This window comes from Saccopteryx leptura, chromosome 3, assembly GCF_036850995.1.
Source record: "Saccopteryx leptura isolate mSacLep1 chromosome 3, mSacLep1_pri_phased_curated, whole genome shotgun sequence".
In the NCBI taxonomy this organism is placed as follows: Eukaryota; Metazoa; Chordata; class Mammalia; order Chiroptera; family Emballonuridae; genus Saccopteryx; species Saccopteryx leptura.
Genome location: NC_089505.1, coordinates 66,002,955 through 66,018,275, shown reverse-complemented (window position 1 = coordinate 66,018,275; position 15,321 = coordinate 66,002,955). Strand labels below are relative to the sequence as shown.

Genomic DNA, 15,321 nt, shown 5'->3' with positions numbered 1-15,321 from the left:
CCTCTCTCTGTCTCTGCCACACACAAACACACACAAAAAAAAAATTAGCAAGAACATTAGAGTAAAAGGAAATTATAGGGCATGAACTCAGATATTAGATATCCAAGTCCCAGATAAAATATTACCAAATGGAACTGAGCATATCTGACCTATGGGAGGGTGATATATCCTGACCAGGTTGAGTTTATGTCAGAAATAAGATCTCAGGGATGCAAGAATGGTTTAATATTTAAAAACCAAGGAAGGTTACTTGTCATATTATTAATCATAAAGAGAAAATTATATCATCTTAGTATACGTAGGGGAAGCATTTAATAAAACTCAAAAATCAACTTTTGATTAAAAATAACAAACTCTTTTTTAAATAACAAATTTAGAAATAAGGAAGAAAAGTGAATTCCTTAATTTGAGGAAGGATGTCTGCAGAATAATCCTACAGGGAACATCATGTTTGACGTTGGAATGTTGAAAGATTTCCTTCTGCTACTGGGACCACCTAGTGCTCACCACTTCCCCTCAGCACTATACTGAAGGCCCATGCAATCGAGAAAGAGAAGGAAATAAAGGGTATAATGGTTTTGAAAGAAAGAAAACTATCATTTTTTACAGATGACATGACTGTTTAGGTATAAAATCCAAAAGAATCTATGGATAATTATTTAACATTAATATGAGAATTCCACAAGGTACTGGCTACAAGTCAGTAGAACAAGAACAGATTTTCTTTTTCTTTCTTTCTTTCTTTCTTTCTTTCTTTCTTTCTTTCTTTCTTTCTTTCTTTCTCTCTCTCTCTCTCTCTCTCTCTCTTTCTTTCTTTCTTTCTTTCCTAACTGAAAGGAGGGAAGATAGTGAGACAGACTCCCACATGTCTGGAGTCCACCCAGGGCTGATGCTTGAACCAATGGAGCCACTGGCTGTGGGAGGAAAAGAGAAAGAGAAGGTAGGGGAAGAAAAGTGGATGGTCCCTTCTCATTCGTGCCCTGAGACGGAATTGAACCCCGGACATTTGCAGGCCAGGCCAACATTCTATCCACTGAGTAAACCAGCCAAGGCCATGGGTTATTTTTTTATATTCCAGCCACAAACAATTAGGAAATAAATTTTAAATTAAAAACTTGATACAATTTACAATAATATCAAATACTTTGGGGGGAAAATTTAACAAAATCTGTGTGTGATCTCTACATAGAAAACTCTATGATGTAACAGGAAAAAAAATTTTAAATCGACCATAATGAATGAAAAAGGTGTTTAACTTCACTAGTCACAAGGAAAATACAAAATACAAACACAACCTGACCTGTGGTGGCGCAGTGGATAAAGCGTCCACCTGGAAATGCTGAGGTTGCCGGTTCGAAACCCTGGGCTTGCCTGGTCAAGGCGCATATGGGAGTTGATGCTTCCAGCTCCTCCCCTCATCTCTCTCTGTCTCTCTTCTCTCTCTCTCTGTCTCTCCCTCTCCTCTCTAAAATGAATAAATAAAAAGTTTTTTTAAAAAAATACAAACAATGATTTTCTGCTCCACAGCCATCAACGTGGTTAAAATTAGAAGATAGACAATGCTGAGTTTTGGTGAGGATATGAAGTAAAGCAACTTTGGAAATCTAGTAAGCATTATTTACTACATTTGAGCAAATGCCTCCTCTGTGGTCCAGAAATCCCACTCTTAGGAATAGGCAACAGAAATGCGTACATACGTGTGTCAGAAGACAGCCACAAGATGTTCATAGCATCATTGTTTATAATAATTCAAACCAGAACCAACCCAGATGCACACCAACCAATGAGACTGGCTAAATTCATGGTGCTTTATCATGTAACAGCAAACCTCATAGACATCAGAGCACAAATAGCGCATTGCTAAGGCAACAGGGTTGAGTCTCACGAACAATGATTAATGAAAGAGAGCGAACACAAAGGAAAACATGTTCTATTGATTCTACGCATGTAAAGTTCAGAAACAGGTGAAACAAGCCCATAGTATTAGAAGGAAAGCAGGATAGTGATTACCTTTGTTGGTTGGGGCTGGGGCAGCGTGAAGGAGCTTCAGCATTGCTGGAAATACTGTTTCTCACTCAGGGAGGTGGACATGGGTGTGTTCACTTTGTGATAACTTGTTGATTGTTGCATTTTTCTCAGCCAATGTTATGCTTCAGTGAAACGTTTCTTTTCCTTTTTAATGTTTCTCTACAAATGAGACTGAAGCCCGTTTTCCCAGGGAGGACAGAAAGAGGCCCAGATAGGCCAGACATCTTTCAGAGAAAGCCCCACGCCCAGAGCAGTAAATGGGCGGTGTCATTTCCCCTGAGTCCACCCGAGGCTCAGATCAACTGGGGGGGGGGGGGAGCTCCTCATTCCCAGAGGAAGGGAAAGAGGCCCAGAGGTTTCCCAAAAAGGAACCAACTTTCTAAAAAGACAATAGACCTCATTTTATTTCATATACATACATTTCCATCACAAATAACTGCACTGTGGGAAATTCGCGATGAAGGAGTGCCTTGCAGATCCTCCCAGCCCACAGCCCTTCCACGCACTGCTGCTCCTAGTAGCTTCTTGTGTGTTTTCCTAGGTGCAGGCTGTGCATATGGGAGCAAACGATAACCTTTGTCCTCTTTTCAGGTTTCTACATTTCCTTGCATCTCTTTCTGCTTCTCAAGTTTGGTTCAAGAAAACTGTTCTCAGAACTAGCTGGGATATAGATGATAGATAGATGGATAGATAGATAGATAGATAGATAGATAGATAGATAGATGATAGATAGATAGATAGATAGATAGATAGCCAGGTGAGTAGATAATGCAAAAATACATGAATGGATGGATGGACAGAAGGATATATAATCTTAAAAACAATATTGGAGAGAGGGAGACAAGATGGCGCTGGAGTAGGCGGACGTACCAACATCTACCTCCCAGAACCAAAGTGGATTACAAACTAATTTTAAGAACTATCATCTGGAAAAACCAACTTTGGACCAAACTAAGAGGACTCTTCAACTAAGGAACACTGAAGAAGCCACACTGAGACTGGTAGGAAAAGCGGAAACGCGGAGAGGGCTGCCCAGCTCCCTGGAGTGAACGGCAGCAGGGAGAGACTCGCGTGGCGGGAACTCCAGATATATGGAAAAGATTTATATAGGCGGATGGGGATCCTCAAACCCCTCAGCGAGATCTTCTGAGCATGGCTTTTAAGATACCTAGAGGCAGAAAAAGCCCAATAGAGATCAGGGGAACTACCAGCTTTTAGGATACACCCTTAAAGGCTCCAACGCCCCAAAGGGGTCTCATAGGATGCCATCTGGGTCCTGCTTCAATAGTGGAAAGGAAGGTCATTGAGCTAAAGCCTGCCAGGCTTACATGCCTCTGCTGTGAGGAAACAGGGACACTGGAAGGTAGGCTTCCCCCTCGCTCCTCTAAGGGAGGGTTCAGTCTCTTCCAGCCCTGCTCCAGCCACCTATGACCTAACCTTGCCCAGAATGCTGGGATTTGCCACTGAAGGCTGAAGGTGCCCAGGGCCGTCGGCCCCATCTACGACACTGTGGACGAGCCTAGGGTATTTCTTCCAAGAAGCAGGTAAACTGATCTCATTTGCACAAGGGCCACTTAACTATGTTTTGCCTGAATAGTCAGGTTTTTTATTCTTCCCTCAAAGATCTCTGTTGTGGGTGTTGATAGTCCTATTTTCTGCTGCTTTGCTTAATATATAGTGTTTCCTTTATCCCTCCTACTTCAATGCCCCACTCATATCTCAGGCTGGAACCTACTCCTAATTTAGAGCTCTCTTTCCCCCTTTTGCCAACTTGTATTATGAATTTACCTTTGCCACCCAGCTTAGTGTATCCCAAGGTTCTCTTTACCATGCCACAGTCGCAGAGCTCCAGGGAAAAGCAACCTGGTTTCAACTCTCCAGGCAGAGGAGAACAGAAGCTCCATATCCATGCATGCTGCAAATGGCTTTTCCAGTCTACCTGAATCATTACCAGCTAGAAGCAGTGGTCATTGGGACTTGGACATGAGCTGCAAAGTATAGAATGGTGACAACAATTCCAGTGCCATGCGGACTTTTCCTGTGTGGACTTTTCCTGGACTCCTGCTCCCTGTGACAGCTCCTAACAGACTGAACTGTGGTTGGGTTGCATTTTTCAGGGATTTGGCACGGTGATGGGGCCAACTTGGACTTGGTGAACATGTTAAGGACACTACTCTTTTATGGATTCTTGCTGTATTGGCCAAGAGTTTGCTTAAAGGCTTTTAATCACTGTAAAAAAAATAGAAGACTGGATAAAGAAGATGGGGCACATATACACCATGATATACTATTCAGCTAGAAGAAATGATTACATCGGATCACTTACAGCAGAATGGTGGAATCTTGATAACATTATGCGGAGTGAAATAAGCAAATCAGAAAAAAACAAGAACTGCAGGATTCCATACATTGGTGGGACATAAAAGCGAGACTAAGAGACATGGACAGGAGTGTGGTGGTTACGGGGGATGGGGGGAGGGAAGGAAGGAGAGGGGGAGGGGGAGGGGTACAAAGAAAACTGGATAGAGGGTGACAGAGGACGATCTCTCTTTGGGTGATGGGTATGCAACAGAACTAAATGACAAGATAACCTGGAAATGTTTTCTTTGAATATATGTACCCTGATTTATTGATGTCACCCCATTAAAATAAAAATTTATTTATAAAAAACAAAACAAAACAAAAAAAATACCAATATTGGAGCCTGACCAGTGGTGGCACAGAGGTCCTGGTTCCAGGTTCAAAAGCTGGTTGTCAGCTTGAGCACCAGCTCACCAGCTTGAGTGCAGGGTCGCCAGCGTGAGTGTGGGATCATAGACATGATCCCATGGTCACTGGCTTGAGCCCCAAGGTTGCTGGCTTGAGCAAGGGGTCACTGGCTCAGCTGGAGCCCCCAGTCAAAGCACATGTGAGAAACAATCAATGATGCGACTACAAGTTGACGCTTCTCATCTCTCTCCCTTCCTGTCTGTCTGTCTCTCTCAAAAACAGACAATGTTGGAATGTGTAAAATGGATAATTGGGGGCAGGAGGGACAATTTTGGAAGGCACAAAAGTAGAGAGAAAATTTATATGGAATGGAATGATGGGGCCACCAAGAGTCTTCTGAGGGATAGACAACTGTGTCCTGCCTACCAAGCCTGTCATCACAGAGGCAGACGCATGCAGGCTACAGAGTTTGTGAGGACAGAGGGAGGAACTAAGGGTAGAGAAATGCAGCCAGCTGAGACCTCTGTTAATAATTACAAAGCACTTAGAATAGTGCCTGGCACATAAGAAAAAAGTTTGAACCTCTCTCTCTTTTCCCCTTACTTTTTTTTCTCTCTTCCATTCCTTCTATCTAATTTCCCTTTTTGTGTTTGCCTTTGTTTCTTACATCTGTCTGTCTTGTAATAACCAACACTGGAGCCAGCCCAGATGCACAGCAGCTGGAAACTGGCTGAGTTGGTGGGGACACACCACGTAATGGCAGACAGCACAGTCATCGGTACGCAGACAGACCACTGCTTGGCTCGCTCTTATTTTCCCTCCTTCTTTATCCCTCTGTTTTCTGGGAATAACATTAGAGTTCTTACATGCCCTGCACAATCTGGCCCTGGTCTATCCCTCTATTGGTCCCTTCTGTCCAGCTGGCCTTTTCCAGCCCCTAAAACAATCCAAGTTCTGGGGCCAAGGTGGGCGAGGTGAACTGTCACTTATAGCAGTGTGTAAGTCTCAAAGTGTGACACCCCATTTAGATCAGCAGTATCAGCATCACCTGTGAAGTAGTTAGAAATGCAAATTTGAAGGCTCCACCTGTGAATCTACTAAATCTGGGGGTGAGACCCAGTAATCTGGGTTTCAATCAACCCTCAGGGGTTCTGATAGCCACTGGGATGTGAAAATTGTTGGCCAGGGGGTGGTAGGGAGAGAGGCTGCTTTCCAGGAACAATGTTTGATCAGCATCCCCGACAGGGTGGAAACCAGGCAGAGCATCAGCAGTTTTGCCCTGGGACAAACCTTGGAGACAGGGTGGGTTTTCTCAGCTGTTGTAACAGTTTCTCTCCTGAGCAGATGTCTATCTCCAGGTGGGTGTGAGGGAGAGATGACTTAATCCCATTAAATGGGTGGGGAAACCCAGGCCTGAGCGGGAGGAGGTTTCATCCAAGGTCAAACAGCTGACAGTGATTAAGGACCTCACTGTTCAAGGGAGTTTGCTAAACACAAAGAGAACAGCAGTCCAACAGCCAGGAACTGGCCAGACACTGGGGGGCCGAGCCTGGGTGCCCTCCTGCTGACTATGAACAATTCCACAAACACAAATGGACAGGGTCAGGCTTCCATCCTGCTGAAGCAACCTCCCAGTAATCATGTCTGAACAGAGCGAGAAACACATTGTTAAGGTGACCAATCGTCCTCCATTAGGGAAGACAGTCCTTCTTTTTTTTTTTTCTTTTTTTTTTTTTTTTTTTTTTGTATTTTTCTGAAGCTGGAAACGGGGAGAGACAGTCAGACAGACTCCCGCATGCGCCCGACCTGGATCCACCCGGCACGCCCACCAGGGGGCGATGCTCTGCCCCTCCGGGGCGTCGCTCTGCCGTGACCAGAGCCACTCTAGCGCCTGGGGCAGAGGCCAAGGAGCCATCCCCAGCGCCCGAGCCATCTTTGCTCCAATGGAGCCTTGGCTGCAGGAGGGGAAGAGAGAGACAGAGAGAAAGGAGAGGGGGAAGGGTGGAGAAGCAAATGGGCGCTTCTCCTATGTGCCCTGGCAGGGAATCGAACCCGGGTCCCCCGCACGCTAGGCTGACGCTCTACCGCTGAGCCAACCGGCCAGGGCCGACAGTCCTTCTTTTGTAAGTTCTGTCCTCCTTCAAAAAGTATCCTCTACATGTCCTCCTTCTTGATATTGGGAGACTAATCTGTAAATGTCTGTATTTGATCGATGCAGAATCGACCCTGTGATGTGATGTATTTGTACTTTTTTCTAAATGAGTACTTTTTTCTTATAATAATTATTAAAAATTAATAGGCATATAAGCATAATTACAATATAAAATATTACAAATGTTTTTTTAAAATTATTTTTATTTATTCATTTTAGAGAAGAGAGACAGAGAGAGAGATGGGGGGAGAGAGAAAGAAGGGGGGAGGAGCAGGAAGCATCAACTCCCATATGTGCCTTGACCAGGCAAGCCCAGGATTTTGAACCAGCGACCTCAGCGTTCCAGGTCTGTGCTTGATCTACTGTGCCACCACAGGTCAGGCCAAATGTTTTTATTATGCATTTATATTATAGTATGTTATTGTTACAATGAATAAAATATTTATTTTATTTACGATATTGTTTTCTTCAATTTATTTTTGTCCTCCTTTTCATTGTAAAAAAGTTGGTTACCTTAACATTGTCCAAATCTCAAGAGCAGGGGTCCCCAAACTTTTTACACAGGGGGCCAGTTCACTGTCCCTCAGACCATTGGAGGGCTGGACTATAAAAAAAACTATGAACAAATCCCTATGCACACTGCACATATCTTATTTTAAAGTAAAAAAAAAAAAGGAACAAATACAATATTTATTTATTTTTACAGAGACAGAGCAAGAGTCAGAGAGAGGGATAGATAGGAAGAGACAGGAATGCAGAGAGATGAAAAGCATCAATTATCAGTTTTTCATTGTGGTACTTTAGTTGTTCATTGATTGTTTTCTCATATGTGCCTTGACCGTGGGGGCTACAGCAGACCGAGTAACCCCTTGCTCAAGCCAGTGAACTTGGGTCCAAGCTGGTGGGCTTTGCTCAAACCAGAGGAGCCTGTGCTCAAGCTGGTGACCTCGGGTCTTGAACCTGGGTCTTCCGCGTCTCAGTCCGACGCTCTATCCACTGCGCCACTGCCTGGTCAGGCACAAATACAATATTTAAAATAAAGAACAAGTAAATTTAAATCAACAAACTGACCAGTATTTCAATGGGAACTATGCTCCTCTCACTGACCACCAATGAAAGAGGTGCCCCTTCTGGAAGTGCGGTGGGGGCCGGATAAATGGCCTCAGGGGGCCGCATGCGGCCCGCGGGCCGTAGTTTGGGGACCCCTGCTCAAGAGTATGTCCCCCTTCCAGACTGACTCGAGTGACGCCTTCTATACAAACTACACTCTAGCCACACTCCGCTCTTCATTCTTCTCACCTTCCCGATGAGATACCCAATCATGGAATTACCCCCATTTCCTGATGACACTCAACCCAGAGCAGAGTCACCTTTTTTTAAATTGGTGGTAAAACATACAGAACATGCAATGTATCATTTTGACCATTTTTAAGTGCACAGCTCAGTGGCATTAAGTATGTTCACACTGTTGCAGACCAGCCGCCTCCAGGACTTTCCCCCATCTCAAACTGCAGCTCTGATTCCATTAAACACTAACTCCCACGCCCTGCCCCGTGCCCCAGGCCCAGGGAACTTTAAAATCTCTTTTCTTTCTTCCTTTTTTTAAAAAAAAATATATATACATATATTTTTAAGATTTTTATTTATTTATTTATTTTTATTTTAGAGTAGAGAAAGAGAGAAAAATGGGGTGGGGAGGACCCAGAAGCATCAACTCATAGTTGTTTCTCATATGTGCCTTGGCAGGGCAAGCCCGAGGTTTCGAACCAGTGACCTCAACATTCCAGGTTTATGCTCCATCCACTGTGCTGCAACAGGCCAGGCCTTTTTTTCTTTTAAAAAAATATGGGCCTGACCAGGCGGTGGCACAGAGGATAGAGCATCGGACTGGGATGCGGAAGGACCCAGGTTTGAGACCCCGAGGTCGCCAGCTTGAGCGCAGGTTCATCTGGTTTGAGCAAAAAGCTCACCAGCTTGGACCCAAGGTCGCTGGCTCGAGCAAAGGGTTACTCGGTCTGCTGAAGGCCCACGGTCAAGGCACATATGAGAAAGCAATCAATGAACAACTAAGGTGTCGCAACAAAAAACTGATGATTGATGCTTCTCATCTCTCTCCGTTCCTGTCTGTCCCTGTCTATTCCTCTCTCTGACTCTCTCTCTGTCCCTGTTAAAAAAAAATAAAATATGGAATGCTTCCTGAATTTGCGTGTCATCCTTGTACAGGGGCCAAGCTAATCTTCTCTCTATCATTTCCATTTTAGTATACATGCTGCCAAAGTGAGCACCAAGTCTAATCTATTTTCTGTCTCTACGAATTTGCCTATTCTAGATTTTTCATAGAAGTGGAATCATGCACTATCTGTCCTCTTTGACTTATTTCACTTAGCATCATACTTTCCAGGCTCACCCATGGTGCAGTGTGTGTCAGAACCACCTTCCTCCATGAGGCTGAATCATGTTTCACTGTATGCATGGATCACCTTCTGTTTCTCCGTTCATCTATCAGTGGAAACTTTTTTTTTTATTTTAATGAGAATGGAAAGGAGAGAGAGAGAAGGAAACATCGATGTGTTCCTGTTTGTGCCCTGATCAGGGATTGAACAGCAACCTCTGCACTTTGGGGCAATGATCTAACCAACCAAGCCACCTGGCCAGGGCAATCTGTGGAAACTGACACTGTTCCTACTTCTTGTCTATTGTGAATCATGCTGCTATGAGTATGGGTGTACTAGCATCTGTTTGGCCCTAAATGTCACTCTCTGAACCTTCCCGACACCATCACACACAAGCCCAAACCTTGTACAGTTTTTCTCAAACACCCTCCGCTGAGACACCTCCAGGGTTTCCATGGTGTGTTTCCCCTCATCGCACAGAGACAATAAACCCAAATTTGCTCAACTACTGGTATATTCTCCTAATGGTTTATGTCAGAAGGACGCTGACAGGTATCACCAAGTCTGTCTCAGAAACCAGCCTACACTCCAAGATGGACAGCCAGGTCCCTTGTTCTCTCAGCCACCAGCCCCAGGCCTGGCCCTTCTTCTTGTCTTCTGCCAATCAAATCATCAAAATATTACACTTAATTTCCTTTCTATAGCAAAGAGAAGGAGGCCTCTAGTCACATTTCTTTTCTAGTCACATTTTAGAGACAAGGAAACTGTCAGGTTATGCCTGTTGACATCAGGGCCATCATCTGTCCTGGAGATTAGCGTGTTCTCAAGAAGCAGAAAAATGCCCGGTTATGGCAGAATGCCTCCGCCACAGGAAGAGGCAGTCGAGGGTGTGAGGCCAATCTAATGAGATCTCTTTGCTTTGTTTCCTTTTGTGTTAGATCACCGAGTTAATTGTCACTCACATTGATTACAGTAAAAGTCCCCTGGGATGAGCATTGTAAGTTGTACTCTCCCCTGACTTGAGCCCACCGGACCCTGGACAAGCGAGGAGTCTGGTCTGAGGTTTAGTCGCGGGTCTATGGAGCTCAGAGGGGTTGGGGTCAGTGACCAGTGACACACAGACCAGACTCAGTTCATTCATTCACAAGGGAAATAGGCAAACTGTTCGCTTGCACCCCCAACCCACCTTCATCTCATTGGAAAACCAGCCCGACTCCAGTCCATGGTCAGGGCCAGCATGTCTGCACTCTCCCCACCCCAGGACCTGGGACAACCTGGGGAATGGACTGCAGAAGTGAGAGCGGCCTCTGGGGTCCTGGGAGGAGGCAGGTGGACGGTGGGAAAGATGGGACTTCCAGGTCTGGGAAAGGAGAGGATGACCTCTGGGCACTGGCTGGCTGGCTGGAGGGACCGTTTTTCTACAATGAGGACCCCTCACCCACACAATGTCCGTCACCCACACAATGTGGGGTTTCCTTGAACTCGATTCCCCTGGGGGCGGGGCCAAGGCTGTCTTGCCACTGGCATTTCCCAGCACCCAGGAGGGGGGGGCGCAGTAGCTGCTCAATGAAAGGATTAATCTATGATTCACGGCTCCTGCAGGGAGCAGGGCTCAGGGCAGGGCAAGGGCGGGTGGTCCCAGGACCCTTAGGGCTGTCCGGGGTGAGCTCCACCCTGAGGTGATATTTAAGACCCGGGCTTGGCTGGTTCCTCGCAGTCCTTAAGACCTCCGAAGAGGCTGAGGATAGAGGCTCAAGAGCAGCGGACCCAGCAGCATCCAGAATGCAGGAACCTGAGTTTCCCGAGGGTGAGTGGGGCCGGCTGTGAGGGGACAGGGAGATGGGGATAGGGAAGCCGCTGTGGGGCTGTGTGAGTGGGACCTAGTGGCCGAGACTGGGAGTCATCTGGGCACCCAGACGAGGGCCAGCTTGTGGCCGGGGCCTTAGAGAGTTTGAGGATGGAATTACATTTGGGGGACAAGTTGAGCAGAGGGCCTAACACAGAGTAGCCTCTTGCGAGTGTCAGGATGGCTTCAGTCATCCTTGAATGGAGGGGTGGTGAGGGCTGGGTGAGGCGGAAGCCCACCTGGGCACCAGCTTGCTGCCTTCTCAGGCTCTGGGCCCTGTTACAATAATACAGGCCCTGTTATCATGCCCATTTCAAAGATGTGAACACTGAGGCCTAGACAGGTCAGGGGCCGGGGCAGGATGGTGGAGGGTCAGGGCGGCGGGTCCAGATGCCCCACTCCTACCCACAGCGCTGCCTCCCGCCCTCAGGCCTGGCCCCCCACCTGCTCACCGCTGACCCAGGCAGGGCCGGAGGGGCCCGGCGGGTTGGGACTGTCTGTGGGCTCCTCTGACCTGTTTTCCCTTCGGCCAGGTTTCTCACCGTCCCTAGGACTCCTGAAGAGAAAGCGGCAGCAGCGCACGATGTACAGCGTAGAACAGAGGCAGGAGCTGGAGGAATTCTTTGCGAGCAAGCTTTATCCGACCTACGAGGAACGCGAGGCCCTGGCAGCCAAGCTAAACCTTCAAGAGAACCAAGTGCAGGTACCCCTCCCCCCAAGCCCCTCCCACTGCAGCACGGGGAGACCGAGGCCAGAGGAGCCGAGTAATACCCCGGGTCACACCTCCAGCAAGAGGTCCCCGTGTGGAGTCAAGGCTGAGCCCTGAGTCCGCCTCAACCCTGTGTGGTACAAAGCGGTCAACACGGTCCAGCCCAGACTGATGATGCCCTCGGTCTCCCCGTGCCTAGAGCTCAGGGCCTCTGTCCCGGGGACCCTCTCGGGAAGACCTCTTCCTACCCTGGGTGTCCACGCCTTGCCCTTCTGCCCTCTGGGTCACCCCAGAGGCCATGGAAACCCTGGCCCCTAATTGGGTCTGAGGGCGGACGGGGAGGTGTGAGGCTGGCCCTTCTCACCTGAGCAGCCTCACACCTGGGCAAAGGCGGGCGCTCCAAACTTCTGTCCTCTTACACTTGCTCGCTGTCCTCTCTCCCCAGTTGTGGTTTAAGAACCGCAGGGCCAAACACAATAGGTTGCTGGGACTGACCAAGAAGAAAGGCCGGGGTGCCCGCGCTGCGCCCCAGGGCCCCGGAGTCTGCACGTCTGCGCCTCCCCCTGCGGCTGCCCCTGCGCCTCCCCCTGCGGCTGCCCCTGCGGGCCTCGTGTTCCCCGAGGACCCGGTGCTCCCCGGGGGCCCTGTGTTCTCTGGTGACCCCATACGCCTTGCGGGCCCCGTGTTCCCCGAGGACCCTGTATTCTCCGGAGACCCCGTGTTCCCTGGGGTCCCTGCGCTCTCCGAGGACACAGGTTTCTGCAGCGCCTCTCCGCCCAGCGCCTTCGGAGTCGTCCCAGCAGCGGAACCCGGCGTCTCCAGCCACAGCCAGGCCCGGTGGGACCCTGAGCAGGGCGCCCAGACCATGGTCCCGGTTGTACCAGCTCCGGCCCCTGCTCCAGTCTGGCCTCGGGGCTCCTACACCTCCAATCTCTCTCCAGACCCCCTTGTGACCACTGGTTTCACAGAGCTCTTGGAGGGACCCTCCTCGTCCTTCTCATCTGACTACCAAGAGGGAGACGACTCTGTGAGTGCGGACAACTCGGGCTCCAAGATGTTACTGATTCTATAGGACTTTCTGTCCCCCACAAGTCCTTCTGATCCCGCGGGGACAGAGGAGAGTAGGGTGCCCCTGGGCAGTACGTGAGCCCACGCGGGTGTGGGAAGCGGTGGCCCGCGGTTCTTGACAGCGGGCTTCTCTTTTACAGCGCGAATGCACCTCCCTTCACCCGGCAAGATGGCATTTGCTATGTTCACTGTGTGGCCACCACCTGTCCCGCTGCTCTTATGTCCCTGCCGCGTTAGTTAGGATTCACGTGACATTTGTGTGGGTTCTCAGGTCCAGGAATAAATTGCCACGAACTTTTCAAACGTCTTAGGCCAGCCTTATTGCCCAGCACTTCTCCTGTCAGCGTCCTCTTAAAGATTTTATTTACAGAGAGGGGGAACTGAGAAGTTTCAACTCATAGCTGCTTCACTTTAGCTGTTCGTTGATTGCTTGTTGTATGTGCCTTGACCAGGCAAGCCCCGGGATTTTGAACCGGTGACCCCAGTGTTTCAGGTCAATGCTTTCTCCCCTGCGCCACCACAGGCCAGGCAGGAATGTGAAAACTTTAAATGTTTGCTGATCTGCTGACTTTGTGGTTTCGTTGTAGTTTACATATTTATTTCCCTGGAGGTGGAGAAGTTAAGCCCTTCTCATCCATTAATTGGACAATAGGAATACTCATAACATGTCTATTTTAAAATTTTTTTCTTGGTTTATTTGAATTTTTTCTTATATTTCTAAGCAATGAATGTATTGGAACATTTTTTCCATTTGTATTTTTTATAAGTAGAATTTCTTGATTTTTTTTTTTTTTTTTCTTTTAAGCTGGGGACCGTGAAACAAGGAAGAGCTTGGGATAGAAGAAGCAACAGGAGAGAGCCCCGCGCCCGCGCTCACTGGGAAGTCAGAGAAGGGGCCCTGGAGGCAGGTGCAAGGGGTGAGCCCCGGAGGAGCTGCCGCTGCCCACTGCTCCCCTGGGTTCAAGTCTTGTGGGGTCCTTTAGTTTAGGAGATGCACACCTGTGGGGTAAATGAGGGGAGAAGGGAAAGGTGCAAGTGTGCTAGAAATTTCTTGATTTTAGTGTCTATTTTAGTGCTTCTCATTATCTGTTATGTTTGTTATTTTCATCAGTAGCAAACTGATATGCTGTAAGGTACATTTATTAATGAAAATTTAAAATGACTTTGAAAAGATAAGTTTCACTTTCAAATTGGTATAAACGTTCATAAGTTCCATATTCAATATGTCTCCTTTCCTGGTTGCAAATTGGTGTGTTTTTTTTGTTTGTTTTTTGTTTGTTTGTTTTTTACAGAGTCAGAGAGAGGGACAGACAGACAGGAACAGAGAGAGATGAGAAGCATCAATCATTAGTTTTTCGTTGCGACACCTTAGTTGTTCATTGATTGCTTTCTCATATGTGCCTTGAACGTGGGCCTTCAGCAGACCAAGTAACCCCTTGCTCTAGCCAGAGACCTTGGGTCCAAGCTGGTGAACTTTATGCTCAAGCCAGATGAACCCACGCTCAAGCTGGCAACCTCAGGGTCTCGAACATGGGTCCTAGTGCATCCCAGTCCGATGCTCTATCCACTGTGCCACCGCCTGGTCAGGTGCAAATTGGTTTTTAATACATCTAGAAATAATTGTATATGGTGTGAAGTATGGATTCCATTTTCTGGCATCTTTTTATTTTAATTTGTTGTGTTAACATGGATTCAAGTGGCCCACTCTATAACATCCTCACCCCCCAACCACATGACTCCTGTTACACTCATTTGTCCCCCTCCCTCTAACTCCCTCTCCTCTTCCCTCTGGGATTTGCTGTCCTGTTATCTGTATCTCTGTGTTATGTATATGTAATTTCCCTAATCCTTTCACCTTTTCTGATCCTATCTCCTCATCCCCCTTCCCTCAAACAGCTGTTCCTCTGCTTTCTGTGACCCCGCCTCTGCCTCTATTTTATTCCTGAGTTCACCTTGTTCGTTAGATTCCACATATCAGTGAGATCATATATTTTTCTTTTTCTACCTGGCTTATTTCACTTAGCATAATTCTCTCTAGGTCCACCCATGCTGTTGCAAAAGGAAAAAGTTCCTTCTTTTTCACAGTGTAGTATTCTATTGTGTATATGTACCATAGCTTTTTAATCCACTCGTCCACTGACGGACAGTTGGGCTATTTCCAGATCTTGGCTATTGTAAACAATGCTGCCATAAACACGAGGTGCATTTCTTCTTTTGAATCAGTGATTTGGTATTCTTAGGATATACTTGTTTGGGGGGGGGGGGGTTGTACAGTTTTTTTCTCATGGATTTCCAACTGTCAATTTATGGAGAGACTGGTTATCATAAGTCAAGAGTCCATTTAACCATAAACCAAAAATATATGAGAGATATTCAAGAAATAAAGAAAAAGGGAATTCAAACATAACACTACAGA

The 15,321-nt window shown here is 47.2% G+C and overlaps 1 protein-coding gene and 1 non-coding gene across 2 annotated transcripts; one reads left to right on the top strand and one right to left on the bottom strand.

Annotated features, from left to right (window-relative positions):
- Window positions 1–5,493: 5,493 nt before the first annotated feature.
- On the top strand, window positions 5,494–12,909 carry LOC136398182 (tetrapeptide repeat homeobox protein 2-like). Its single transcript, XM_066372560.1, has 3 exons — window positions 5,494–5,515; window positions 11,662–11,831; window positions 12,283–12,909. The coding sequence occupies exons 1-3, from the start codon at window positions 5,494–5,496 to the stop codon at window positions 12,907–12,909; spliced, it is 819 nt and encodes a 272-aa protein (XP_066228657.1).
- Window positions 9,068–9,174, bottom strand: LOC136401938 (U6 spliceosomal RNA). Its single transcript, XR_010750861.1, has one exon. It is a non-coding gene; the product is annotated as a U6 spliceosomal RNA (small nuclear RNA).
- Window positions 12,910–15,321: the final 2,412 nt, after the last annotated feature.